The following is a 27,505-nucleotide window of genomic DNA, read 5'->3' as shown; positions in this document are numbered from 1 at the left end:
GACAATTGCGGTATAGAGGTATAGAACTCTCCATCTCAAAGAAGCACCTTACGCATGAGCAGGCGTACGGAATGCACCGGCGTCGCTCTCGCTGACAACACTGCCGACTTCGGTCCAGCTTGCCGGTGTCATCATGCCGTCCTCGTCTTCGCTCATCACATCGTAGTAGCGCGTGCCCTCGTTGCCGCTCTCCGAGGCCACTTCGTTGGCGATGTCTTCTCCAGATCCGGCAGTAGACGCCGAGTCAGTCGGAGTGAGCATTCCTTCGCTAATCACTTCGGGCTCGGACATTGGTGCGGAGGGAGTGGCTGGGAGTGGCGAGTAGAAGCCCGGGTTGGAGCTGTTTTGGGCCCACGCTTGGATCGACGTGTAGGCATCGTTGCTGCGGTCGTCTTGGCCGGCAGTCATGAACTCGTCCGGGCCGAGCTCGCGCTCGAGAGTCTTGCTAGACTCGGTCCGGACCTCTTCTGCCGCATCGAAAAGAACCTCGCCCAGGGCTGTGGGCTCAGTCTGCACTTGAGCTTGCGCGTCAGGCTCGGTAGCGCTGTAGATGTCCGACATGATCTCGTGGCGATCAGGCGTCATGAGCTTGGACCCTTCCTCCGCCTCGGGCTCATCGACGTCGATGCCGTATTCGTCAGCGAAAGGATTAGCATAGACCGATGAGTTAAGCCCACGGACGCCGTGAGGTCGACGGTGCACCAAGCCTTCATCGCCATGCACATCTGTGCCAGAGTTGAATACATAGGTGCCTTTCTCAGCGTCCTTGTCTTGCCTCATGAAGTCGTCGAAAGTGGACCCATGCTGGGAGCTCTGGCGTTGCAGGTGCTCTGCCGCCTCCTTGAGTTCCATGAGCTCCTTCTCTTTCTTCTCCTCGCGCAGTCTGTTCCAATACATCAGCTCCTCGCGCTGTCTGCGCCTCGTCTCGTCGTCTGCGTCCACGGCATTCTCTCCTGAGCCGCGAGACTGCAAGAAGCCCTCGGCATCCTCTGGTCGGTTGAAGACGGGCTCGCCGCGTTCGTTGGGCGAGACATTGTCGCCAAGTGAGTGTAGTGCTATCGCAATGCGCCGGCGGAGGTCGTCGGCCATGCGGCGGAGTTCGGGAGACTCATAGACGGCTATCGCAGCAGCGACTGCAACGGAAATGGCAATTACGCCAGCTGAGACAGCAGCGTGGTTAACGGGCGGCATCCTTTAGGTGGGGTTCGGAGGTCCGATAAAGAAGATGCAGGGAAGATAAGGCAAGCGGAACGATCAATAGATGTCGAGGACAGAACCCTAAATGCAAAAGCCAAAAGGCGTTGAATGTGCTGGCAAAGAGTATGCTGTCGGGAGAGGGAAAGGAAACAACTATGTGCAAGGTCAAGAGCTCCAGACTCGTGATCGTTGGCGTAGCAGGATTGCGTAGGCCAGCTGGGGGGGCGGCGACCTTTGCCACCGACCGCGGGCTGGGCAGGCAGACAATGTCATTTGCTGCAGTGGCCATTGTAATATTCGCCCAAGGGGTCTTGTCGCGGGGTAATCAAAAAGCACGGGCTCGCTCAAGAGACCGGTCGCACACGTACCTTTGGCGGCAAGAGGAACAGGCATGTTGGCATGCCGGCCGGCCGTCTCAAATGCTCATGGAAGTGATTGAAGATGAGGAGGATGAAGGATGGGAATGGGTGAGGGAGCCGGAGGGTTTATGGGGTGTCGAGTGCAAGAGGTTGTTTATGTGCCTTATGTGCCATTCTCTCTCCCCAGCCAGACTGACAAGCCTCCAGCCCGAACCCCTCACTGTTTGAATTGTTGGTTCAGCCAGAAAGGTAAGGTAGGTACCTACACCTACCTAGGTAGGTACTGCACGACACCTTCGATACCTGGCTGTAGCACGGGTGCAACCGCATCCACCAAGTACCCTTGGCGTAGCGCTGAAAAAGGAGGATTGCCTGCCTCGCACACAAGCTGACGACGCGAGGCCTGTGTCCGTCGCTCGTGGTTCAGCACAGGCAAAGAAGTATGGGTGAGTGAGGGCTATGCTCTACCAAAACCAAACAATGCCTGCATCCAGGCTACCGTCAATAAAAACACCGGAGTTCGTTTGAGAAGGATTGATTTTCACCGCAACTTGGCAGGCGTACATATTGCTGGAACCTTGGCAAGTGATAACCAGAATAGTGGACGGGCTGGTCACAAAAGTGCTTCATCAGCTCGACATGGAGAACTAGTAAGATAACCCTATGACGTTCAGTAAGTACCCATGTGTGTTGTTAGCATGATATCGTAGACCTTGTTATGGATTCCCTTCACCGATTCTGGAGATGTCCACGCGAAGTAATGATGCGGGGGCCGGAAGAAGATCCTAAGCCAGGTTGGGGGCTGATTCATGTACGAGACATGATGCTCTTATTGACTTCCACCAGACGGACTGACACAACCATGCCATCAGTTCTCGCCAGAGAAGCACAAATTCCTCAAACACGACCTCTTCGCACAAGTCAGGATCATAAGTGATGGATCGTTTGTCATTCATTAAGCCGCCAAGTCTATATGTACAGGCCAGTCTAGCGGCCCCCAAGGTATCAATAAATCCAAATGGCCGTCTCCGTGATATATCCGACGGTATGTGGGTATGAACAGCCACTGCATCGGCCAAAACACCGAGAGCCCCGAAGTACTCCTCGATGATCTGCCATCTTTGCTTCTCCCACGCCCCAAAAGCTTAGTGCTGGATAAGCCTTTTTTTTCTGGGCCCAGTCCGCCTCGTCATCCCCGGCATGACGACCAAGTTTTCGCCGGTACTCCGTTTCGCGTTCTTTTCGATAATGACTTGCATGCGCTAAATTTCACACAAAGAACCGACTGCCAGAGGTGCGCCTGCATCATACCGGGCCGGTCTCAGCCAAAGCCGCGGTCCATATGTGTAGGCCACGCTTCGTGTGCCCTCCTTTACTTGGACTCGGGAGTCGTGATGCTGCTGGCAGAGCTAGAGGTTGCAACCGACGCAGAAGAGGAAGTGCGGAAGCGCTCACTGTGTAAAGTCTGTCAGCATTCTCGATCCATGAGGTATTGGGCCTTGTTGTTTCCGGGTCTTAAAAACGTACTATGAGGGCCTGTCAGGGTGGACAACACACGCCCACTTGCCGCCGGCAGTCTTGATCTGGAACTTGAGAGGGCGAGTCTCGAGGACCTCCTTGATATCGGTGGAAGGCATCTTGAACAGTTGGTAGAGAGAGATAGAGAGAGTATATTTAAATCTTTCAAGCCACTCGGGACTGTTGGAAGCAACGGGATTTGACTGAAATCGATTTCGTGATAGAAGGACGAGGAGGAAGCTACGAGTCCAACATGGAGAAGGGCAGGGGATGGGCTCGTTTTATACAAGTCTCAACGCCACGAGGGGATCAATAATCACGGAACAGGCGGTCTACGAAATCGGCCGCTTCTTGTGAGTGCCAGTTTGGGGGAGTGGGCTGCGAGCCCACCCCTATCGCCGGCGACAGCCAGTATAAAGTGAGGCATTTCCGGCCTGATACCTCGCGTCTACGGGGCCGAAGATGGATACTTTGTGTCAGGGTACCGCGCATTCGGGGGTGGTGGTACAGCAGGACCGCCTCAAGCCCTAGTATCCTCAACCCCATTCCTTACTCCAGATTCGCGAATTGCGAGGTGCATGACGGACCCGGCGCCTTAGTCCATCCTTGGTTATCTTCTTCTTGCCTGCGGCGTGTGCCCAGCGGTGCTCTTCTCCCACGCCCAGTGCCGAATCAGCTAGCTCTGTGAGCTCCCCGATGGATAATCTGCCTACAATTCGTTACTAATATGCTACTATCCGGACCAGTCGGCAAATGGCACGAGGCGCGAGGCACACCTATCTTCAAGGGGCATGAAGCGTCCAACGCTTGTTTTGGAATAGGCGTGTGCGGGAGGACTCGCGTCTTCGACCTGCAACTACTTGTACGGCTGGCCTGCTGCTCTAGTACAAGAGCCAGTGTGAAGCAATTTCTTGGTTGTTCTGAGGTCATCGGTGCTAATTCCGTGGTTTAGCACGCGAGAGGGAGACAGTCCGAAACCAGCGATTTAGATGCCAAGCTTTGCGGCTGGCTTGCTCACCTGGGCAGTTTTCTAGAAGACTTCCAGGGGACAAGCGGGCAGTCTTGGTACTCCCGCACCAAAGCCGACGCCAAGGCTCCCTCCCTGCATTTGTGCGAGCTTCCCCAACGTGATCCCGTCCGCGGACCCAAGGGAAACACTTCCTTCTGACCACATGCATACGGGCGTGGTCTTTGTTACACGGCAGTGATCACGGTACCGTATGTGCTCAAAGGATGAAGTGCATTTTCATTCTTCTCTCCGACCAATTGACCAAGCTTCACAGCTGGACAGCTGAACAGGCTGGCTGGACCTAACAGTTGAGGAGGTGGAGGGCCAACCCCTTTGTTTCTGTGAGCAAGATTGGGTGGCAATGGGCCACTTGCCTTTCTTGCCGAGCAAGCCGAGTAACTCCCAGACAGAGTACCAGCCTACGTCTTCTTGTTGTTGGCACACTCCGATATCGAGAGAGGGTCCCAATATTTCCTACTCCGTACAAACCCTCGTGTCTCTTCTCTCCTAGCGTGGGCATTAGTGAGCGCAGCCGCCAGAGTGGGGAGTCGGACCCTCTTGCCCTCACTTCGTGTGTCTTCAAATTTCCCAGAGAAATCCCCGTCGGCGGTCGGTATCCCGAAGACCGTCAGAAGCCGCGGAGAGACACTAATGCCTGATAAGCATATCCTCGCTGTATAAATCTCGGGATTACCCTACGCTCGCTCTCTTGTCAAAATGCGGCAGTCGGACTCGGATATGACAGCTTGGCGTGCCGGGCCATTGAGAGAGTCGAACTACGTACTCATTCGTGTGGAGGTGAATGGCCATCCATAGGGTCCTAGACGAGTGTTCGCGATGCCAAGGGACATCCATGACACAATCTGCGGTCTGGGAGTCCTTGTGCGAAGTGTCGACTGGCCACTTTCGCGCTCTCAGATTCTTTGTGCGATAGATTTTGTCTGAATTTTGTGCCCTGCACTAAGTCATCTCGGCCGAGTCAATGCTCTGGGGATGGCTGTCACATTGCCGGGTTCACACAAACACCAGACGGGACTCGTCTTCATCTGCGTGCAGAGGTTTAGACACAAAAAAGAGCATCCCCATTTAAGACGGTCTCAACAGTCTACTCTACGATTTCTTTGCAAGCTGGCGAAATTTGGAAGGGGTAGCTTCTTGGCTTCAATATGCAAGGCGCTCCAACGTTGAGCTTGCACTGGCGATTTTATCCTCGGCATGTTGAAAAAGCCGTGGATGAGCACGTCCGCTTCTTACCGAGCATACATTCAAAACGCACTGCTCCCCAACTTTGGCTTTGCCTTTCATTGACACCGAAATCAGACTAACATTCTTTCCCTTTTGAGCTCTGTGAAATGCGACAACGAATGGACGACAAAAAGATGTATGCTATTGTTGTGTTACAGTCTAACGGCCCACTACCCTAAACGACGCATCTAGAAGCACATGGTATCTACAACTTGCTGATGATGGCAGCCGCATATTCGTGAGTCTTGGCCTTGCCGCCCAGATCGCCCGTCAGGGCCTTTCCTTCCGCCAGGGTATCAAAGGTGGCCTTCTCGATGCGATCAGCGTACTCGGTCAGGCCCATGTGCCGCAGCATCATCATGGAGCTGAGCAGCAGAGCCGTCGGGTTGGCCAGGGCCTTGCCGGCAATGTCGGGAGCGGAACCGTGAACGGCCTCGAAGATGGAGCACTCGTCACCAATGTTGCCAGAGGGAGTGAGGCCGAGACCACCGATCAGACCAGCGCACATGTCGGAGAGAATGTCACCGTAGAGGTTGGGCATGACCAGGACCTTGTCGTTGTAGGGGAGGGGGTCGGTGACCATCTTGAGGCAGGTGTTGTCGAGCAGCTCAGCATCGAACTCGATGCCGGGGAAGTCCTTGGCAACCTGGTTGGCGACGCTCAGGAAGAGGCCGTCGCTCATCTTCATGATGGTGGCCTTGTGCACAACGCGGACCTTCTTGCGGCCAATCTCCTCGGCGTGCTGGAAGGCGAAGCGCAGGACGCGCTCGCTGGCCTCGCGGGTGATGAGCTTGATGCTCTGCACGACACCATCAACAACCACGTGCTCAATACCCGAGTATTCACCCTCGGTGTTTTCTCGGATAAGCACGGTGTCGACATTGTCGTAGGGGGTCTTGAAGCCGGCAACAGATCGGCAGGGGCGCAGGTTGGCGAAGAGGTTGAAGGTTCGTCGGAGGGTCAGGTTGAGCGAGACGTGGCCCTTGCCGATGGGGGTCTTGATGCGGCATCAATTAGTCTCGTCGTCGGTCACCGTCTCAAACAAGCGTCAACCTACCGCGAGGGGACCCTTGAGCGCCACCTTGTTCTTCCTGATGCTCTCAATGGCATCGTCGGGGATAGCAGTCTTTCCGTCCTTGATGATGGGGGTAACATCAACAGGCTCCCATTGGATGGGGGTCTGGAAACCAGGTCAGTATAGCACCTCTCGACGAGCAGAGGGAAAACGGAAACATATAAGTACCTTGGCGGCCTCGAAGATGTCCTTGACAGACTGGGAGATCTCAGGACCAATGCCGTCACCCTCAATCAAGCTCACAGTGTAGCGGCCCTATGCTCGTCGTTAGCCAATGGCCACTATTGCTACCATCGATTGTGTCGAGGTCGCTTCCATCGAGACTGATTATGCCTCAGTGACGACAATCTGATCTCGAAGTGGCAACAGTGTGATTGGTGGTAGGAATGGCCAGGCTTACGTTAGAGGCCTTCTCGCCAGTGAACTTGGCGACCTTGTCGTGCTTCGCGGAGTAGGTCCTCTGGCTCTGTTTGTAGTCTGCGGTCAGCTTGTTGTCGCTGGAGATGGGCAGCGGTGATGTGATGGGGGACGGGTGCAGCTCTCACATGCAAAGCCAGCGTGACGGCAGGGCGCGGGGCTGCCCGGAGGCATTGGCGCGCCGCAGGAGTCGCAATTGATCGAATGGCCAGCATTGTGAATAGATCTGCGAGTTGAAGCTGTGTTTTAGCTCCAAATAAGATGCCGCAGCTGACAGAACGAAAAGGCGCAAAGAAAATGGGTGGTGAGGTTTTGGCGCTGGACAAGAAAACATAAAAAGTATGATGTTGCTGCAGTGGATAACAGGGATTGGATGCGCTCTTTCTTGGTGGCCATCCAATTGGAGGTTAGCTCGGTGGTGTCCTATGTCCGCACCGAGCCGGTGCTTGAGACCGAGCTCAATGTGCTGTGGCACAGCGCCGCACAGGCCATAAATGCCCTGTCAACATCAGCCTCCCAGCGGATGGTTAGGCCCCACCAAGCCTCAAACAGACTTGCTCCACTATGCCGAGCTCCACTTTTACAAGTAGGTCCTACGCCGCCAGTATTCGCCAGCTGGACAGGAGTGTATCAAACACGTCCCGCGCCGCCCAATGATGCTTATCGAGGCTGGGAGCTCAGTCTGGGGCAAGATCTTGAGGTCAAGCACAAGCACACACATTTATGCTTGGGACTTCAAAGCTACCCTTGTGCTCACAACCAGACTCTTCCGCTTCTTGATGTGGATGCGCGTCGCTCCCCATCATGGCGGACTTTGACAGGACCGTCCTGGAATACTACCAGCTCTCAAACCCGTACCCCGTGGAGTGGCCCACCGACAAGAACGAGAGCGACACGTCCGACAATGAAGAAAAGGAAAGGAAGCAGAAGCTGCAGAGGCGCAAGTCAAGATACCAGGCCCTCGAGAGGACCCCGACCAACCGGAGCAGTGGGATCCCAGGTTCGGAGAAGGGCAACTTGGTACAGAGGGACGAGCCTGACCCGCTGGGAACCACAGACAGCGTGGTTATGACATTGAAGCGTTATGGCGTTCCTCTTCAAGATGACCCCAAGCTTCGTAAGTAACACTAACCCCTTGTACAGACCCAAGAGTGCAGAGTATACTAATCATACTGCGCAGGAAACCGCTTCCTACTCTCATCTACTACGTTCTCCCCTGCGCTCTTCCTCTCTCAGATGCACTCGAATGCGGACACTCGAGCCTTGTTACAAGGCTTGGATGTCCTATCGCAATCTATCGACCAGAAGTCTGCCTCGCTCAAAGTCCTCGTGGAGTCAAACTTCGAGCGCTTCGTCCGAGCCAAAGCAACCATTGACAATGTCTATAAGGAGATGAAATTCCGGGGGTCGGAACCTGCACCACCCCGAGCAAGGGCACACTCTCGCCATGCCAGCAGGAATAGTTTTCGAAGCAGTAGCGGTCCTATGGGCATGCCAAGTCCTCTGTCTCCTCAACCGGACCCCAAAAAAAAGAATGCACTTGTCAAGGAGAGCGAGTATGGCGTTATGGGCATCAAAGTGCCTCTACTTGACGTGTCAGCGAAGGCTGAAGATGTCTGGGGACCCGCATTGGGCGGTCGAGAAAAGGAGGAGACCCTCAAGACGGTTTTCTCTACGCTCGACCGGTACAAAGAGTTTGTCGAGACGAGCGCAAACATAGCGGACAGCATCAAACGGAAAGACCATGACAGTGTCGTTGAGGAGTATGCCCGCGCGAGGAAATTTGCCGATGAGGCCCGGAACATCGCTCAAGAAGTCGGCTCTTCGCAGCCTACCGAAGCACAGTTGTACCAGATTCTTTTAGCGGCACGAATGTGGCACGACGTCGACGAGCAGATCCAAGTTTTCAAGCGAGAGATATGGCGGAAACTTATATCTCTGCACAACGTCTCAAGATCAGATGCGTCAGCAGGGCAGTCACAGGACCAGCATATGGAGTTGATCAGCCTGCTCTTGGAGTTGGGAGTTGAAGATAATCCCATCTGGGTTTGGCTCCTGAGTCGCTATGACTATCTGAAGGGCAAGATCCAATCCACTGCCGACCGAGCCAAGATTGAGATCGAGGTGCTGCGTCGTCGACTTGCTAATGGCGAGAAGCCCGCTCCTCAGACCATAGCATGGCATTTGAGATCTCTCGGGCGGCAGGCCATCGAAAACAAAGCAAGTTCTCTGGATTCAAGCGATATCGTGGAGTTGTGGGAGAAAATGCTTGGCTTCTTGTCCAACCTTCTCTCTCCCCAGGGCATCCTGGGCGAGGTGGTCGAGTTTTGGCAGACAGTGCAGGGTTTCATCGATGGCAAAACACAGAGGGCGCTTCCGACTGGGTACAACGGCGAATCTCAATCCCATCATCGTCTATCGCAACAAGGGACGATGGATTTACAGAAGGGCACCGTCGAACTGGTCGATATGCTCAGAGAACATGTGTTTGTCTTCTTTGCAGGACCGCCACCGGAAGATATCTCATTACTCTTCTCGCCGCTACCGCCCTCGCCCAACACACCCATGTCGGCCTCTGTATCCGGAGCACTAACCCCCAACGCAACACGAGACCCAAGGTTCAACTTTGACGCAAACAGTGCGCCCCCGCCGTCACCAAAGCGCGGGGAGGCTTGGGAGAAGTTTGCTTTCTGGCCTCCCTATTCCAACTCTGTGAGCGGCGTGCACTATTTAGCCAAGATGCTAGCACTTGTTGGATCCGGTGCCTCGGAAATGGCGGCTATCGGACCTGTGGGTAAAGGTGACCCCTCTGAAATCGAAAGGTTGAAGACTCTGGTCGGTGCCGCCCGCGAACGGTGCGTGACGGCTCTCTGCGCGGCGTGGAACAAGGATGCCGAGAACATCAAGTTTGTCGAAGACTGGCACAGAGCGCCGGATCGCAAGGATGTGACCAAGATGCCTGCTGGCTTTTCGGCGTTCGAAGGCGCCATCTTGGCCGGCATGCAAAGAATTCTGTACATCTCTGAGGCTATGTCCAAGCCAGGTGCGGAGGATATCGTCCTTCCACCTCCTACCAAGCTATTGCAGATGGTCCGCAGCCAGTACGTGACGACACTGTACAAGGCTCTGAGCGGCATGGTAGAGAACGCAGAGCGGTCGGTAAAGAAAACGGACGATGAATGGACAACGGAGACGGATGGCTATGTCGCCACTAACGGATCCGACCGGCAGTCGAGCATCGACACTGGATCCTTCGATGCTGGCGACAGGGTAAGCAGCAACCCCACCCTTCTCTTCTGAAGGCATAGGATGTGAGCTGACAAATATCTAGAACGTGCGGATGCTACTGACTTTGAGCAATCTGCAATGCCTTCGGGCCGAGATCGTACCCAGCCTCAATTCGCAGTTTGAGAACGCCTTCTCTGTTAAGCTCACAGATGAGACCAAAACAATCCGCGACGTCTTGGGCCAGATTGACGCCCGCCTGTTCCAGTCCTATACCCGGCCCTCCATCGAGACGCTCCGCCGCATCATCCGCGCCGGCGTGACGGCGCCCGACTGGGTGCCGCCCGGCGTCGAGAAGCCGCGCGAGGTGAAGCCCTACGTCTACGAGGCCCTCCTGGCCCTGGTCCTCGTGCACACGCAGGTCTCGACGACGGCCTCGTCGCTGACCTCGCAGGTGCTCTCGTACCTGCTCGAGCAGGCCTCGCGCGAGCTGCTCGAGGCCTTCCGCACGCGCGCCAAGTACCACCTCGCGGCGCTCATGCAGGCGACGCTCGACGTCGAGTTCGTGGCGCAGTGCCTGACGCAGTACACGACCGACAAGGCCGCCGAGCTGCAGAGCCAGATCTACCAGGAGCTCGACGGGCGGACCGACAACGACGCGCGCGCCAGGCTGCAGGGCGAGCTGCCCGAGATGCGCAGCGTGCTCAAGCGCCTGCGCGAGGCGAGCAAGAACGAGTTCGCCTGCTTCAAGAAGCCGAAGCGGTCGCAGCAGAGCACCGGCGGGCTGGAGCGGAGGGAGACGGGCTAATGGTGATGGGGTGTCTCGGTTTTTGGGGTGGGGGGCGAAAGGGGCCGCGAGAAGAAATCGAGACATCTTTGTGTTGATAGCGTTTAGTTTATGCAAAGGATCACATTCAAAGAGTTGCCATGGCGTCAGTGTACCAAAGTGACGACAAGATTGAGCGACTAGGAGATACGAGCGAGAGTGCTGCACAGCGTAAGCCCTGCAATGTTGACCCGTCACAATAGGTATTAATGCACCGCACAAGAGAGTATCAGAGAGTCGAGAGATTTTGATTTTCTGAGGACAGCTAGCAGTCCATCCTCTCGGGGTATTTCATCTAGAGTATCATCGCTATCGCACAATCATTTCCTTTTGTCATTGTCCTCCATACTTTTCTCGAGTCCTTCCGGCCAGCGCCAACGCCTGTATAGAAGGTAGAAGAAGAACATCAAATCAAAACAAGACCAGAAATCAAGAACGGCAAATGAGCCACCATGTCTTTGGGACAATCCGTGTAGAGCATCATTTTGCCAAAGGCAACGCTTTTTCCCTCTTCCGAAAACGCCGGGAACATCATTAGGCCCTATCTCTCCGGGTCGAGAAAGAACGGCAAAGCTGAAAGCAGTCGTGAAAGAAGAGTCTGTTCAGCACCTGATCTATCGAGCGATGACCTACTCTCGGGCGGGAAGCAAGAGAGTAGAGCAGAACAACAGCTCAAACGAACGTGAATCCGTCGGTGAGAACGCAGGGTGTTCCTGTTTGGCCTGCACATCGGCAACTTCAGACACGGGGCAAAGTTAGTATGCTATATTATGCGCAAAACACGGGTGGTAATGGTCAAGCTTACAATTGAGGTTGAGACTCTCGAAGTAGCCCTTGATCAGAGGGTCTTCCTGTTCTCCAGTAGGGACAACAGTGACCAAAGCGCCGTCTGACTCACGCCGCTCGGTACGGGGGATCGCCTTGCGGATGCTCAGAAGCATGCGTAGCAGGTCGGCCAGTACGTAGCCTTGGTTGGTGAAATTTCCCGGCTGCTTCTCAAGGGGCCACATGGTTCGAAGGCCATCCTGTTCCCACGCCTTGAACGCCCAAGTAGACTTCTCGACACAAATCAAGAGGGTCAATGTTGTGAAGAACATGGCGTGGCCGACTTTTGTCTTGCTATCCTGCAAGACTCGTTGCATGCCGGTCAAGAGCGTCTTGCTGATTGCTGAGGCCTTGCGCTCGGCACCGGCAGTGAGCTGTAAGCAGATTGTGGTATAGACGTCCTGGTCCGTGTCCTCTCTGATCGGTCGGGGTCCTTGGCCGTCAGTAGTCTTGAGAGTGACAACCCACTGTCGCTCACGATCGAGGATCTCTACCAACCCCCACAACTCAATGGCCTTCTTGAGGAGCTCATCGTTGGTGTCTTCAGCAACCTTGAGAGCGGTCTCCAGGGTAACTTTCATGAAATGGGAGGGCTCTCGCTGGATAAACTGGCGGACGGTGTCTTTCATGTACGCTTCAACCTTGGCGGGTACATCTTCCTTTTCGATATTGATCATGACCAGGGATCCCAACGGCCAGGGATTACCCGCTTCGTCGTCAACGACAGGAGCCTTGGGGCCGTCGCTCTGCAGAATTGTGAAGGAGAGATCAGCTGTCTCTCCGGGGAAATGGGAGACGCTAACAGAGAGCCCGTTATTGACGAGGTTGAGCGCCGCTTTGAGGTTGTTGATCCTGTGCTGGGCAAGAACGACTTGCACGCCGGCAGAATACAAGTCCAGTTGCTCAGAGAACTTTGTTCGCACGCAGCCTGACCGCCAAATGCGTGGCGAGAGGACTTTGCGGCATGTGTCGCAAGGATCGCCCTTGGAGCAAGTCTTCCGGAGAATTCTGCAGCGGATGCAAGCTCCGATCTTGCGCACCTCCTGCACCTCTTTTCGCCGTGTCGCATCGAAACGAGCGCGGGAGTGCCGGGTCTTGGCACTGCCGGGGCTGTCCAGGCGAAAGCCACCTTTGCTTAGAGTACTCGGGCTCGGAGCCTGCTCTGGCTGAGCGCTTGGCAGCGGTACATTGTCCGCGAGATAGGTGATCTCACCCCACGGTTGACCTGGAGCGGTGCCCGGCACAGCTACGGGGGTTTCGGCAGTGGTGACGCCATCGAGGGCAGGCAGGGGAGCCGGGCTTTCAACGGCAGTCTCTTCGGCTCGCAATTGAGGATCCAAAAGAGAAGTGTTGAGCCGGGCGGTGGCAGCAGCAGCCATAGAAAGATTGGCAGCTTCCGAGGGCGAGGTGGCTGACTGCAGGAGCGCCTGCAGTCTCTCCTCGGTGATTAGGTCCGAGTCTGCAGCATCTGTGTCGCCAGGCTGCTTTGCGTCGCCTGAAATATATAACGTCAGTCTTGGCAAGCGACACAAATAGAGTGCATGCAGCAGTATGGGGCGGGTGGTCACCCAAAACATACCTTGTTTCTCAGACTGAGGTGAGTCCTTGATCGCAGCAGGCGAAGTCTCCAGGTTGAATGGCTCGGCCAATTCGAAGCGCTCTTGAACATGAGTTTGTCCTCCGGGGGCTGCGGCTGCTGTGGACGGCGGTGCGCTACTGGGGGACCTGTCGTCGTGCTTCTCACTAAGATCGATCTGACGGGACACCTCAGCCAAGGTCTCGAGGGCGGTCCAGTCGCGCTGCATCATGGGAAGGTCAACAGGGGGGCCGTTAGCCTGGACCTGGTCCTTCTGACCCCGCGGACTGGCGTGGTGGATGCCATGCAGTGTGAGGCAGGCATTGATGCGGTCGGCCTCGGAGATGGCAGGGCACTTCTTGGTCAGGTGGTTGGTGAGACTGTCAATGCGGCCTTTGGCAAAGTGCTCGCCGCATGCACGGCAAGTGTGCGGGTACCGGTTGCTATTGTCGTTGAGCTTCGGGCCTCGCTCAAAGAACTCGAGGATGAGGGGGTTTGGTTTGCGACCCATCTTGCCGCCCTGCAGTGCCACGCGCCTTGTTGCAGACTCGGGGACACGCACACTGTCTTGGTTCTGGCGGCGATGATGCCCTGCCTCTGGATCAGCTCTGATCACCTAGCAAGTGGGCGGTGATGATTGTCTGAGAGGGTGGTGAATTGAAGAACCGGCAGTAAAACCCCCACCTCCCGCTGAAATTTTCACCGCTTCCTGGCGGTGACGGCTCTGATTTGCTTCGATTGGCCAGCCATCTCGAGCGTCGGCGCTAAACTTAAAACAGTGGGCTATCGCTGGGTGGGGCTTTCCATCTGTCACGGCGTCGTCTGTGCTTGCTGCTTAGGTAACTCACGGCCAAGACGCCGCCCAGGCTGATCGCCATTTCGTTGGATTTGTCCAAGATACGGAGTAAGGTAGCTGGAGGTATGGAGGTGCTTCATGCTACTCCGTACCTAAATTACCCAGCCAAGCCAGCAACATGCCCAGCAAATCATGGCCTTGGCCCCCAATGCTCCAGAGGCAGAAAGCCACGGAGTGGTTTGCATTTCCGGACCAACATTTGCATCCAAAGGATGCCTCGCCCAAGGGAAACCCAAAAGCCTGACAGACGAAATGAGCAAGTATTGTGGTCAATGATTCGACATTGGATTCTTGGACCACCTCGTGCCGATGTTTGCCCAGTCCGTGGCTCTCAACAGAGCCCATCTATTCTCACTCATTCCTTCTCATTCCTTTCAACAGGACCGGCCTATTTGTTTTACTCCGTATTTTAGATGCGAGTTTGCCTTGCCGCTCCTTACCAGGGCTTGTCTTGCACGGGCACGACTGGATCGATATGCCTGCAGGATGGGTGTCATCTTAGTGGTCCAATGTTCGCCCAAATCCTTCTGATCTCTCGGCAGGACGTCATAAATTGGCCCTCTATGCATTTCGCATCTTATGCCTTGAGACACATCCAAACGTGGACCAATCCTACGCGTCTCCCAGCCTAAACAGCCGCCGTCGCAACGGTTCCCCCATCTTTTCTCCACCCTCGACCTTCGTTCTTGGGTCAGCGGAGGGCGAAGGAGTGTTGTGTATTCGAATACTTTCCTCTACACCCCTGGACAGATGACCTTGTTAGCGCCGGGAGGCTTCCTTGACGCCTTGCAAGCTGACCCGTCAGCCGGCAAAGCGGCAAACCCGGTGCAGCTAGTCTCTGCCAGTCCGGACCGGAAAGATCCATTCTACCCACAAGTCTGGCCGGGTCAACGAGCGGAGAGGTTCGTGTCCTTCCCAGGTTTTATCTTGCCAAGGGTGTCAGCACTTGGCTCGGATGGTCATCCTGCTGTGTCCCACGGGTGCATGTGGTGGTAATTTAGCATAAGTATGTAGTCGTCCGTCCGCTTACACGAGTCGTGATGGCTCGTCCACCACGTATTACGACCTTCGCCCAGGCGATCCTCAGGCCCAAATCCCGTCTCGACTGCACCCCGTCAACTCTGACCACGCGAACCAGTGCCTTTCCCGCTGCGGTCTGCAGAGGGTGAAGACTTGGCGAGGTAGTGCATGCCGGCTCTCCTACCTGCACTGACATGCGCGGGCATATAAACGACCGCAGTGCTGCTACCCCACCTGCATGGAAGCCAACACCTCTATTCTTGTCATTGTTTCTGGGCTTCATCATGAGCAGCTTCCTGCTTTCATTCCTCCTTCTGGGGATGACAGAGGCCGTTTTGGCAGCCGGAGACCTGACCAAATATGTCCTCACCAGCGTACGTCGTCCATTGTCGATTCGACGGGGTTCAATCACCCGGGTATGGCCAAAGTCGTAGACGGATTTGCTAAATTCACACATTGATATAGACCGGATCCGAGAATGGTGGAAACACCTTCCCTGGCGTGAGCGAGCCCTTTGGGATGATCAAACTCGGGCCAGATTTGTATACGGGATCAGACTCTTACTCGGGTTATCAACCAACGGGAGTCTTCACAGGCTTTAGTATGCTTCACGAGAGTGGTACTGGTGGTGCTCCCAAATATGGCGTGGTCTCGCAGATGCCGGTGATGGGAAACGTTTCGAATCCTCTTGGCGATCACACCGATAAAAGGGCCCAGGCCGACGAGACATCTGTGGGATACTACAGATCGTCTCTGGGTTCTGGCATCACGGTCGAGCTGGGCGCTACTTCCCGAGCGGGCTTGTACATGTATACGTTTCCGGACACCGAAGAGGGCAAAAATGTCATTGTCGACGTGTCCCACGTACTGCCATCCTTTCGAGGCATGGGCCTCGGACAGAATTACCTGGGCGGGAATATCTCCGTCAAAGAGCAAGAACGTGGTGGGCTCAGGTACTCGGGATCCGGCTCATATGACAACGTGAGTCTGATGCACTGCAGCCCTTCGTTGGCGCTTTTACTCAATTCACCATGATACAGGGTTGGAATCGATCTCCCAAATGGACAGTGTACTTCTGCGGGTCGTTTGACGACTCGTCTGCAACATACAGGACATTCTTGGGGTCAGACTTGACCGGCAGCACTCTTGTCAAGTACTCGGAAGATGAGTCTGTTGACTCTACCGCTCGCCTGGGCGCCGTGTTCTCCTTCACGAGCAGCTCCGTCGTCTCCCGTGTGGGTGTTTCCTTTATTTCGACGGACCGCGCTTGCGAGAACCTGGACCAGCAAATTCCAAAGGGAACGCCCTTGTCCAAGTTGACGAGCGACACGAGAAAGCATTGGCAGGACCAGGTCTTGTCCAAAGTGACAACCACAGACACCAATCTTGAAAACTTGCAGAGGCTTTACAGCTCCCTGTATTTCATGTCGCTGATCCCCACCAACAAAACCGGCGAGAACCCTCTTTGGGATTCCACAGAGCCCTACTATGACGATATATTTACGCTGTGGGACTTGGTAGGCTTCATCATCTGCCTGGCTTGATGACTTCGTGTCTATCTAACTCTGTCCATAGTTTCGCTGCACAACAGCCCTGTTCCACATTCTACAGCCGACCGCATACGAAGAGTACATCCGGTCACTGATTGACATCTGGAGGCATGAAGGGTACATGCCCGATGCGCGGTCATCATTCTGGAACGGTGCAACCCAAGTGGGTTCCAATGCAGACAACGTTCTCGCCGATGCGTACGTCAAGGGTGTCCGTGGTCGGATCAACTGGGAAGACGGCTATTCTGCTATGGTCAAGGATGCCGAGGTCGTTCCCCCTAACAACGATGATCCAAGGGACAAGAGTGGTTCTACCAAAGAGGGAAGAAGTGCTCTTCCAGACTGGCTCCAGTACGGGTACATCACTCCCCGATTTGGCCGTGCTGTTTCGCGCGCTGTGGAATATTCAGCAAACGACTTCGGGCTCTACCAAGTTGCAAAGGGGCTCAGCAAGGACGCAGATGCGGACAAGTATCTAAACCGATCAAGGAATTGGCGAAATCATTGGAACCCCAATGCGACATCTTTGGGGTTCTCGGGCTTTCTTGTGCCAAGGGACGAGGACGGTTTCATTGAGCAAGATCCGTTGAGTTGTGGAGGCTGCTACTGGGCCGATGCTTGTAATTCTCACTCACCCTTTGTTCCTATGACTGCAACCGTCCCACACCAGTACTGACTCCTTTCAGATTACGAGGCCCTCCCTTGGGAGTACTCCTTCAATGCCCACCATGATATCGACGAGCTTGTCAGACTCTCTGGCGGCGCAGACACCTTCGTCAAGCGCCTCGACACGATGTTCAAACCGGGTGCGGACGGCTCTGACACCGGCACGCTTTTCAATCCCGGAAACGAGCCCAGCTTCACTACCCCTTATCTCTACAACTATGTCGGCCGTCAGGATCTAAGTGTCGAGCGCAGCAGATCCGTCGCCAAGTCAAAATACCACCCTACACCGGATGGGCTGCCGGGCAATAGCGATGCCGGCGCCATGGAGTCGTGGCAGCTCTGGGTCATGCTGGGGCTGTATCCCATGACCGGTCAGCCTGTCTTTCTGATCGGAAGTCCTTGGTTCTCGGATCTCACGATATCTCTCGACGACGGTGACGGCAAGAAGAAACTACATATTACGACAACGGGCGGAAACGAGGACGCTTACTATGTGCAGAGTCTGAAGGTTAATGGGAAAGAATGGAGGCAGAGCTGGGTCACGTACGCCGACATTTTTGCTAAAGGAGGATCCTTGGAATTCGTGTTAGGCCCGGAGAAGCAGGACTGGTTTACAGGACCTCCGCCGCCGAGCCCGGCCAGTGTATGAGCGTTGGATTAGAGTCTGTTTAGAAACGTTTGAAGAGAAAAACAAATGCACAGAATGTCCGAGTTCCAAAGACGCTATCCTGTGTTGAATACTAACTGCATCACAGCTTCAGCAGCACAATTGTGTCTCGTCCTGTTCATTTGAAAGTTGCCATGTTGAGCCCTTGATCCCGTTGCGAGTCTGGGCCCAGGGGTTCGTTCCATGTTCTCAGTACATGGGCTAACCTCTCCACCCCTTCTACCATCAAGGCCTCATCTAGGTACGAAAAGCACAGTCTCACGTTCCTGTCTAGATCGACAGCTTGTTCATCGCCTTTGACCGCAAACATCTGGCCCGCGGCAATGATCAAGTTCTCGTGCTCCTTGCACCGCTTCGCCACCTCGCTCGCTCCCGGCAGGCCTTCTCCCAGCCTCAGCCAGAGGAAGTACCCGCCGTAGATCCCCACGCCGTCCGCCTCCCAGTTGCGGCTCACGAACTCGACGCCGAGCGGCGCCAGCTCGCGCCGCGCCGCGTCGACGAGCAGGCCGTGCCGGCGCTGCAGGGCCGGGCGCACGAGGTCGCGCAGGTGGTCCTCGAGGGCGCCGCAGCGCAGGACCTCGCAGGCGATCGCCGCCGCCAGCTGGCTCGGCGCGCCTCCCGACCGCGAGGACCCCGTCGCGGAGAGGCCGTGGGCGAGGGCGGGAGAGCCCTCGGCCCAGCCGGTGCGCATCCCGGGGCCGAGGATCTTGGAGAAGGACCCGTTGGAGACGACGTGCCCGAAGTGCCCGCCCGAGGCGGCGTCGTGGGGCGACGGGCCGAGGGCGCGGTCGAGGTCGACGAGGCGCGGGAGCGGCGGGGGCGAGGGCACCAGAGAGGCGGCGGGGGCGGTTGAGGATGGCGGCGGGGAGAGGACGGGCCAGGTGAGGAAGTCGTAGACATCATCGCAGATGACGAGACAGTCGTACGACCGCGCCACCTCCACGATGGCTCGACGGCGGGCCGGGGTCATGGTCTTGCCGGACGGGTTGGAGCATGTCGGGACGACGTAGATGATGTGCCTGTATGCTTTACGATCCGGTGAGAGTTCTTTGTAGACCTGTCCTCATGTCAATGCCCACTCTCATGAGAGTTGTTAAGGGATGAAGATTGAGATGAGACAGCTTTACAGCAGCAACACTTACTGGGTCCCTCGGCTTAGCATTTTCAAATTCCTTAAGACCCTCCTCTAGAAGATCAACTCTCATACCCTCTTCGTCTTCGGGGATGCTCCGTAGCCGGTTCCTAAAGCCAGAATCCTCGAGGATTGGACATATAAGATGATAACATGGTGCCACCACCCAGACAGCCTGCGTGTAGGCCGGGTCCGTGAAGGACTGGAGTAGACAAGCCACATTCTGGCTGGCACCGCCGGTGATGCAGATGCGGCGCGGGTCCGGAGCAACGCCGAAGAAGTCTCCCAAGAAGCATGCGAGCTCTTCCCGTAGCGGCTGGTATCCCGGATCCGGTCCGTATTCTAGCCCCGGAACAAAGAGCTTCGGGTCGGACAGGACCGTGGCGGATGCTGCCTTCAGTTTGCTGGCCGGAAGAAGGCTGGGCGCGGGCCATCCGCGAATGAAGTTTACTGGCACTTTGGCGCTTGATGTCGTCATTGTCCTGCTGAACGCACAAGGCCCTGCGCTCTTGGATCTGGAGATCCCGGTCAAATGGCTTATAGACGAGAGCACTGTGTTGCTAGCAGTCTTCATGAGCGCATTGGATAAGTATGGTGTTGATTTGTCATTGGTGTGATGAAACCTTGCAGTTTACAAGGTTGGGTCGACAATGGCTGATCACACACCGAAGTAGCTGAACTAACAGCCCGTCCTGGCCTATCAAGATCTCAACCAAAGAATGCTGATATATATTTATAAAAAATAGGAAGAAAATACCAGAAGGTAGCAGAGGCACGTGGAATTCTAACTGACCATATTAATGCCCTAAAAATAGTGAAACCATGAACAATGGGGGTGCATCCGAGCTATACACTTTCCGGACGATGCATACAGGGGATGTAATACTTTCATAAATTTTGAAATGACCTCGAAGCGAGCACTTGTATACACAAGCTAACGTGCTTGACATGATACTGCAGAGATTGTATTTCCATATAAGCATGGCAATGCCCTTACCAGACGTGTAGTCTGGGTGGATAGATTGTTGTATGTAATAAGATTAGCAGAGATGGGATCTGCTTGCCGAATTCCTTGTCATTGAGAAGAGCCCCTTTTGCTGTCAGTATAGATTCTTCTTACGGCTTGTCTTGTTTTCCGGGCAGTTTCAATGCCTTAGCAGGGCCCATTAGCTCTTTACAACTGTGGTGCAATGGCCGGCAGCTGGGCATTACTTCATTTAGCCCTCCACTAGGCTGGAAACTCAGTGCCAACCACTGTGTGAGGGGTCGTCCCAGTTACCCAGCCAGCGACAATTACTGAATAACACAGTAGGAAGCCAGCTAGATAAGAGCAGGGACAAAGTTCCTTGACTCGGGTACGATCATAATAGCAAGATCCAACCGATATTGCCAACATAGGAATGCAATACAGCCAACACTCTACCATATTAAACTGGACTCACTGCATTGGTAATGGTGATGGCACCTCCTGCCTGAGAAGAAGAAGTTTATCGAGGAGATGATAACTCTCCACTTCTGTAATGTGTTGTTAGTCGACCGTAAAGCCTGCCTGAGTAATGGTACCATATCTAGGGAGTCACCCAGACCAATGAAGATGAACATTTCTAACTGCACCGTCTCGTCCCTAAACCGCTCTACCAGCTTCCTAGACAAGCCCTTCTTTATCTTTGCGAGGAACCCTTTTTACAGATAGGAATACAGTCTTAGATTGCACCAAGTAAAACGATTAGCCAAAGACCATCCGCCTGTAGTGACTTGGCCCATAGAAGAAGGTAACCTCAAATCGTTTATCCCTATAGATACTCGAGGCAAAACAAAAGGTCTATGTGGTCCAGGGGAAAATAAGAACATGTAGGATCTATCCTCACCATCAATAGAGTGCTATTTGCAGTAATAGCCATGCTTGATTATCCTCTTGAGAGGGAATGACTGAGAGGAGGAGGAAGCTGAACTGATAGCAAGATATGACACTAGGCCTCAACCAAGCCTTGCCCATGCAGACTCAAGACGGGTGCGAGGCCTTGTACAAATACCTGACGCACAGGAGAGAAGGCAGGCTGGTCAGTGGATTGGTGCTCCTCAGATTCATCATCTGTGGACTTACTGTGGTTTCTTTCGGTGAACTGGGATGTAGGCAAACACCAAACCCGGCCAGGACCCTTTGAGGACTTCTTGCATGCAGCATAGCTATATCGCTTAGTATGGAAGAAGTCCCAAATGTCAAAGCTATAAAGAATCACACCACACACAGTGTTAAAGAAGAGCTGCAGACTGGCATGCTATGTACAGCAGGAAGATTTCAGATGGAGAGATTCTGGTCTTTATCTTCCTGGTAAGGTTCTCTATCATATCTTTATTGGTTACTTTATCACCATTGTTTACAGGACTAGATTATCTCCTTGTCTATATAAGAAAGCCGTACCTTTAACTATAATGTCATCTTTGTGATCGTTAATTTGCCAAGCCATAGAGTCATTCTCTGATAGTTCTCAGACAGTATATTAATCATCTCTATATTCAAAGATTTTAGTCGTAGGAGTCTTCTTCTATACTCTTCATCCTACTTTACTCTGCTCCCGGCTAGTTCTTTCCTTCTCCATATTTCACATACTGTAAAGAGTTTGATTCAACTATGTCTCCTGACTCTGATAGAGGAGATCTCACCGGTGCGAGCATCGCTCAACTCAGGGATCTCTGCTTTGACCTCGATCTGGTCGTTCATGGAACGAGCGCCTCGGGCGCAGCTGTCAAGGCTGATTATGAGGCCGCGCTTCGACTACACAATGCAGGTCACAATCCTGCAGCCTATCCTGATATATCTCGCACTATCAGCAAGGCTTTGAAAATGACCCAACCAAGGCTGAGGCGCCATGCATCAAAAGTGTACCAGATTCGAGCGCCCAGGTCATCCAAGAAAGCTGACTACATCACTTGGATCATCGAACGTATTTTCGAGTCCTCTCAGCAAAGCGAGGATTCTGCACGACACGACACCTCTGACCGGGACGATGCCTCTGAACAAGACGACATCACTGAGAAAGATGATAGCTCCTCAGGTGGCTATCATCCAGGAGCAAGAGGCGGCCTGAGTGTGGAGGCCCTTCATATCTCGCCCTCCTCTCGCGTCTCGAGAGGGACTGGTGCGAGCGATAGTACTGGCGTTCTGCAGTCCGCTACGCCCCAGCGTCCCAGTAACGGGTCGGGCCATGTCTACGATGCAAAGGGCTCAAAGAGACGACCACCGGCTACTCCACCCTCACCCGGAGACCAGAAGCTGATCGCAGACTACGTGCAGCTTGACCAGCACACAAACACCAACTATGAGCGGCTATCTGAAGCAGCGAATGATGGAGATACTACGGGTAACCAGGCCTTACTGCAGGGAGGTGCTTCGCCCCAGCCTCGCCTGTCCACCACGCCTCCAAGCGGCGAGAACACTCCGCAGGTCGCGAGCCGGGATTCTCCGGGCAGTTCACCAACCGTTCAGCACTCCGCCGGCGACGTCGAGGCAGCGATCGCGGATGCCTCCAGCGATCAGCCTGCTACACAGGCCATCAACGCTACACACACGCATAGTAGAACTATGCTGCAGCTTCTTGCAGACCCGCACTTATCTGCAAGGTCTGATGCCAAGCTCCTATCTGATGTGCTCGATATCGTGGAGGGCGCCAGCAAGCGGTGGCCAGACAAGTTCATACCCTTTTAGGATAGCGTGGGTTTGGTAGACATATGAATGGCTTGGAGAGATGACTGTTCAGGGTCAGGAAAGGGGGAATAATGATAACTAGTTCTAGGAAGGATTTGATACTTCTACAATAGATTGGATGCTCTATCTAGCTGACTATGACTTCACGATGAATCCATGCTTCTGTGACAGATCAAATACATCTACGATGGCTTGAATACCTGTATAATTAATTGAAATGACCTTGCTAAAGTATGAGATAAATGATTTATCTAGACCTTGAAAGATCGATTCAGCTACTTTCACTGCCGTTTGAAAGGATGTCTCTTTTAATGATCCCCATGAGATACCTAAAAGCTCAATATTAGCAGCCACTCCCTTGCAGTGGTCCATTAATCAGTGGGCTCGCTTTGAGCAGAGCGAAGGCCACGCTGCCAGAGGAACTCTCTATTAAAACTCTCTGATATTCAGACTGGTTATGAATGGAATGCCATATACTCCTTAATCTTCCTGTCTCAAACCGCCATTATCTAACTGATATAAGTGCATGACTTGGGTCAGGGCAACTTGGTTCCGCGTCCAAACATGCCAATCCATACCAGACACTAAATCACCAGAGCCATACAACAAGAAGAAAGTAGTGAAACGATATGGCAACGAGAAAGCGGCGGGGCTCGAGCCAGGAGCCTATGCCTATGCCGAAGCGAAGGAAGCTGTCCGCAGGGAAGCCTGAAGGGGCATCAGGCGATGCGGAGGTCCGGTCAGGATGCGTCGGAAACACGGCCAGCACGGCCATCAACCATGATGGGCTGCACCAGAAAGACCCAGAAGAGACACCAGCCCTGACGCCAGACATGCCGGCAAGGGAGGAGATCGCCGCAAAGAAAGGAGGGGCGTATACATCTGCAGTATCTCGTCTCATTCCTAGCTTTAGGCGACCCGGCAAGGCGGCGCCGGCGGTGAAAAACCAGGCCGAGGCGGAGAGCACAGAAGGTGGCCCGGATCTAGCACTTGCCTGGGCGACAGAAAACAAAAAAGATAACAGCAATCCGGTTGACCAAGGCCGAGGGATAAAGCGTCGTCCTAGTTCTCTCGACACAGTAACAGCGTGGTGCAGATATGTCGTCATACAGGCTCGCAACAAGATAGCCTTTAGCAAGACGGAGAAGGACCTCCAAGACTGCCATCAGAATGCCATGCCCACAGCCCCGCCATCAAAGGAGCCACCTCAAGGAAGTCCATCTCGAGAGCGAGACTCCGCAACACCATTTTGCAACCCAGAACAGGTTATGGCTGGGGAAAGCCCGTCTGTCATGTCTGCAAAGGAGGAAAAAAAGCCGGTTGAACCGTCCGAGGTCAAGACCAAGGAGGATGGGCGAACAGTCCAACAGTCCAAGACCACCAGGCTCTCTGAGGAGCAGACTGAGGCCGGTGCCGCCAGCACCAAGGCAGATTCTGCTGAGGAGCGGGCCAAACATGGTCGTATGAAGGGCATCAACGCAGAGCTCAATGAGGACACAGAGGCCGATTTCGTCAAGGAGGTCGAGGCCGTCTCCACCGAGACGCAGAGTCGAGCCGATCTCGCCGAGAAGGACAAGGCAGATCCGGCCGAGAAGCAGACTGAGGCCAAGCAGCAGGTGAGTCATGATCCTGCCAAAGGATTTGACCACAACATCATGGTCAGGCAGCCCGAGCATAGAGATCAGGCTGAACAGACCCACCACCTTGCTGAACATGCAATGGAAGAGATTGTAGACGGGCAGCTCGCTGACCATCACCTCGCAATCAAGCAACACCAGGCGGCATTGCCCAAGGCAGGTAATCTGGCAAGTAAGCTTGTCACTGAACCTATCCGAGGAGTACGTCACGCACTTGATAGAGTTGAGGTCCAGGGGATCAAGGAGAAACAGCCTCGCCATTTTCAAGAGCACCAGATTTCTGAATACCCTAACCACCGTCGAGGGTCCAGACATCGAGAGGGTGGTTACCAAGATGAGGGCCAGCGAGACGAGGACCATGGAGACGAGGACCATAGAGATGAGGACCGACGAGAGTTTGACTGTCACAGGCTTGATCTACTTCGAGAGCTCCCTTTTCTCAGAGGCTTTGGCTGTCCTTGTGACTCTGATAGTGAGTGGGAGAGTGATGATGTGAGAACAGAGTATACCGAGAGTGAAATCGACCCAGCTGAGCGGGCCGAGTGGGAGGAGTACCGCCTTGATATAGATAGCCTCTTCCATGACCCCATGTATCAAGAAGATGCTCAACATGAAGAAGAGCCTCAAGATAAAGTGCTTGCTGAAGACCAGCTCTATGAGGCGAGATTTATCCCAGGACAGCTTTATAGAGAGGTCCAGGAAGAGCTTGAGGACCTGGGGGACCCTAGCAGCCAGTCGGGAAGCGAAGACGAGATCATCGACGTGTATGCGGATTACAACCGAAATTACGAGTCGGATGGGAATGTTCAGTCATCTGGCAGCTCGTCTGACGGCTCGTACGAGCCAGATAGCGATGGGAGTCCGGAGCCTCCTGAAGAGAGGTTGTCGCGCACACCCCCAACAAGGAGGCACCCGACGACAAGGAGCCCGACAGGTCAACGCCTGCAAGGATTCTATTTCCAGCGCCGGCAGAAGCCACGAGGTTGCTTCTTCTTGGCGCGTTCTTCTCTGGGAATTTCTGAGCCCCTCTAGAGGCGGAAGAGAGCGGCGGTCTTTGTTGATGAGAAGGTGGCTAGGCCATGGTCGATGTGAAGTCGTAACGGTCGACATGGCACAAATCATGCCATAGAGGCTGGATGGCCCAGGAGTGGCTCATAATGTATCTGATCTGTTCACTTTGTCATGATAGGAGAGCATTTTAGCATTTCTGGAATACATTATCTAGATAAAAGAGTACATTCCTCGGATCAGGACAATCAAGATCTAACGGTTTGTAGCTCAATGATAAAATGTCATCAATCATGTTCACTATAAAGGTTCACTAAAGCTCTGACAGCTCTGACCCTCCCCTGCCACTAAAGACCCCATCATGAATCGATCTTCAATTGCGACCGGAAACAGGCACAAAAAAAGAAAATTTTCTGTTTCATGTAAAAGCGAAGAGCTACAGTAGTTGTCGTTGTATTACATGATGCGTTGAGAGATGTGTTCCAAGGACAATGCAGGCGCACAACTCACATGGCAGTGTCTCCTCTGATAATTTGGATGACTGCAACTGAATGAGTCTTGGTGTTAGCAGAATGAGTACATATGTGCAGTAGGCAAATATGATCCGGCCAGGAGTTCCAGCAGCCGATATTAATTATCAAATGCCATATCAGTATCATCTAGCACATGGCTAGCTCTGGTTTACGACAGTATGTTGTGTAGAAAAGAAATGGATATGACAGTTGATAATACCCAAGTTCCTACTCTGTATTCCTCTCAAAGCGCGTCCCACCCTCCCCCACAACCCCTTCAGGGGGTTACAAGATCAGATACTAAATAAGCTGCAGCCTGAAGAGCAATATGAGCTAAGTGAGATCAGGGCTCTCTCGACAGCCTAGGAGCACCCGGGACCTAGCTCGGTCCACTCCGCCTGTTGCATATCATAAAGCTTCTTGTCATGCTCGGCGCCAGCTTTGCCAATGTAGGCAACAAAGTTCTCGACGCACCTGGCCTGTGCCTGCACTTTACAAATATCCGCCGTGATCTTATGCAGAGTGGCGACCTTGCTGAGCGAGTCTGTCATGAGCTTGGTCATGCGGACAAAGTCGTCAGAGATGGTGGTAGCCTCGGATATGCCGTTCGAGGCTGACGGATAGTAGCCGGCTCGAGCCGAGGCCTGCTGAATGTACCTCTGGGCAAGAGCGGACGAGTCAGCCAGATTCTTGGTCAGGATGTCGAGGTCGGCCGTCAGAGTGGTGATAGCGAGGCTCGGGGCCGACTGCCTCAGGGTTTCGAGGGTCACGTTTCCGGTGTAGTAGAGGTCCTTGAGCAAGGCATTGGTGGCCTCGGCATGTCTGGCCGCTATATAGAGGTCTGGGCGACAGGCCGTGATCAACCTGGGCGATAAGGAACCCAGCATATCGACGAAAGAGCCCATCACGTCGGCCTCGATACCGGGCCTGTTCCTTTTGTACGGGAGAGTGGACTCTTGGTCGTTGCGGCGCCGCTTCTCAGTGCCACCGCGTGCCCTAAGATCAGTGTCGATAGGTTGGGGCTTTTCGCGGCGACGCTTCCTACCGCTGTCTTCCTGGCTGCGATCAGAGGAAGCAGACGTGTCTTCCATCTGCAGAATGTCGCGGAGGGCAGCGTCCTCTCGATGCTGAGCGACAGGCGCCACCCTCTTGTCGTCTGGATCCTGCCGTGGCACTCTAATGCTGTCAGGAGTAGGCTCATCGGAGTTAGACATTGTGGCAGAGCGATGGCGATGACGGCAGCAGTAATGACGATGTAGCCCGAGTGGCAAATAGCAATGCTGGGAAGACAGAATAGATGTGTGGGGAGGATGGTTGCTCTGATGGACAACGAGAGGAAATTTGATAGAGAGGATAGAACAGGGTATGCTCAAGCTGTCAGGACCTCTATGACTGGGGACTGAGAGGAGCGCTGGACTGCTTTTAAGTCAGACAGTTCTGCTCTGAACAGCAACCAGAACATGCTTTCCAAACAAAGCG

General features: G+C 54.2%; 10 protein-coding genes across 10 annotated transcripts; 4 read left to right on the top strand and 6 right to left on the bottom strand.

The window, feature by feature from the left end:
* Positions 1–48: 48 nt before the first annotated feature.
* E0L32_004912 (uncharacterized protein) lies at positions 49–1,191 on the bottom strand (the record flags this gene model as incomplete). Its single annotated transcript, XM_031139375.1, has 1 exon — positions 49–1,191. The coding sequence occupies one exon, from the start codon at positions 1,189–1,191 to the stop codon at positions 49–51; it is 1,143 nt and encodes a 380-aa protein (XP_030996793.1).
* A 1,737-nt stretch (positions 1,192–2,928) lies between these two features.
* Positions 2,929–3,193, bottom strand: E0L32_004911 (uncharacterized protein; the record flags this gene model as incomplete). The annotated part of the gene is made up of 2 exons (XM_031139374.1): positions 2,929–3,010; positions 3,084–3,193. 2 exons carry the CDS (start codon positions 3,191–3,193, stop codon positions 2,929–2,931), a joined length of 192 nt encoding a protein of 63 aa, XP_030996792.1.
* Positions 3,194–5,533: 2,340 nt separating this feature from the next.
* E0L32_004910 (uncharacterized protein) lies at positions 5,534–7,035 on the bottom strand (the record flags this gene model as incomplete). The annotated part of the gene is made up of 5 exons (XM_031139373.1): positions 5,534–6,325; positions 6,386–6,508; positions 6,572–6,658; positions 6,804–6,869; positions 6,949–7,035. The coding sequence occupies 5 exons, from the start codon at positions 7,033–7,035 to the stop codon at positions 5,534–5,536; spliced, it is 1,155 nt and encodes a 384-aa protein (XP_030996791.1).
* A 589-nt stretch (positions 7,036–7,624) lies between these two features.
* On the top strand, positions 7,625–10,853 carry E0L32_004909 (uncharacterized protein; the record flags this gene model as incomplete). Its single annotated transcript, XM_031139372.1, has 3 exons — positions 7,625–7,937; positions 8,001–10,090; positions 10,152–10,853. The coding sequence occupies 3 exons, from the start codon at positions 7,625–7,627 to the stop codon at positions 10,851–10,853; spliced, it is 3,105 nt and encodes a 1,034-aa protein (XP_030996790.1).
* Positions 10,854–11,500: 647 nt separating this feature from the next.
* Positions 11,501–14,150, bottom strand: E0L32_004908 (uncharacterized protein; the record flags this gene model as incomplete). The annotated part of the gene is made up of 4 exons (XM_031139371.1): positions 11,501–11,607; positions 11,677–13,191; positions 13,276–13,888; positions 14,121–14,150. The coding sequence occupies 4 exons, from the start codon at positions 14,148–14,150 to the stop codon at positions 11,501–11,503; spliced, it is 2,265 nt and encodes a 754-aa protein (XP_030996789.1).
* Positions 14,151–15,342: 1,192 nt separating this feature from the next.
* E0L32_004907 (uncharacterized protein) lies at positions 15,343–18,013 on the top strand (the record flags this gene model as incomplete). Its single annotated transcript, XM_031139370.1, has 5 exons — positions 15,343–15,522; positions 15,614–16,129; positions 16,189–16,665; positions 16,724–17,318; positions 17,385–18,013. The coding sequence occupies 5 exons, from the start codon at positions 15,343–15,345 to the stop codon at positions 18,011–18,013; spliced, it is 2,397 nt and encodes a 798-aa protein (XP_030996788.1).
* Positions 18,014–18,149: 136 nt separating this feature from the next.
* E0L32_004906 (uncharacterized protein) lies at positions 18,150–19,641 on the bottom strand (the record flags this gene model as incomplete). Its single annotated transcript, XM_031139368.1, has 2 exons — positions 18,150–19,088; positions 19,174–19,641. The coding sequence occupies 2 exons, from the start codon at positions 19,639–19,641 to the stop codon at positions 18,150–18,152; spliced, it is 1,407 nt and encodes a 468-aa protein (XP_030996787.1).
* A 2,154-nt stretch (positions 19,642–21,795) lies between these two features.
* On the top strand, positions 21,796–22,869 carry E0L32_004905 (uncharacterized protein; the record flags this gene model as incomplete). The annotated part of the gene is made up of 1 exon (XM_031139367.1): positions 21,796–22,869. One exon carries the CDS (start codon positions 21,796–21,798, stop codon positions 22,867–22,869), a length of 1,074 nt encoding a protein of 357 aa, XP_030996786.1.
* Positions 22,870–23,498: 629 nt separating this feature from the next.
* E0L32_004904 (uncharacterized protein) lies at positions 23,499–25,538 on the top strand (the record flags this gene model as incomplete). The annotated part of the gene is made up of 1 exon (XM_031139366.1): positions 23,499–25,538. The coding sequence occupies one exon, from the start codon at positions 23,499–23,501 to the stop codon at positions 25,536–25,538; it is 2,040 nt and encodes a 679-aa protein (XP_030996785.1).
* Positions 25,539–26,388: 850 nt separating this feature from the next.
* E0L32_004903 (uncharacterized protein) lies at positions 26,389–27,240 on the bottom strand (the record flags this gene model as incomplete). Its single annotated transcript, XM_031139365.1, has 1 exon — positions 26,389–27,240. The coding sequence occupies one exon, from the start codon at positions 27,238–27,240 to the stop codon at positions 26,389–26,391; it is 852 nt and encodes a 283-aa protein (XP_030996784.1).
* Positions 27,241–27,505: the final 265 nt, after the last annotated feature.

This window comes from Thyridium curvatum (assembly GCF_004353045.1).
Source record: "Thyridium curvatum strain D216 chromosome Unknown NODE_24_length_455711_cov_82.946811, whole genome shotgun sequence".
In the NCBI taxonomy this organism is placed as follows: domain Eukaryota; kingdom Fungi; phylum Ascomycota; class Sordariomycetes; order Thyridiales; family Thyridiaceae; genus Thyridium; species Thyridium curvatum.
The sequence above is the reverse complement of the archived record's forward strand: the minus strand, read 5'-3'. Positions and strand labels throughout refer to the sequence as shown.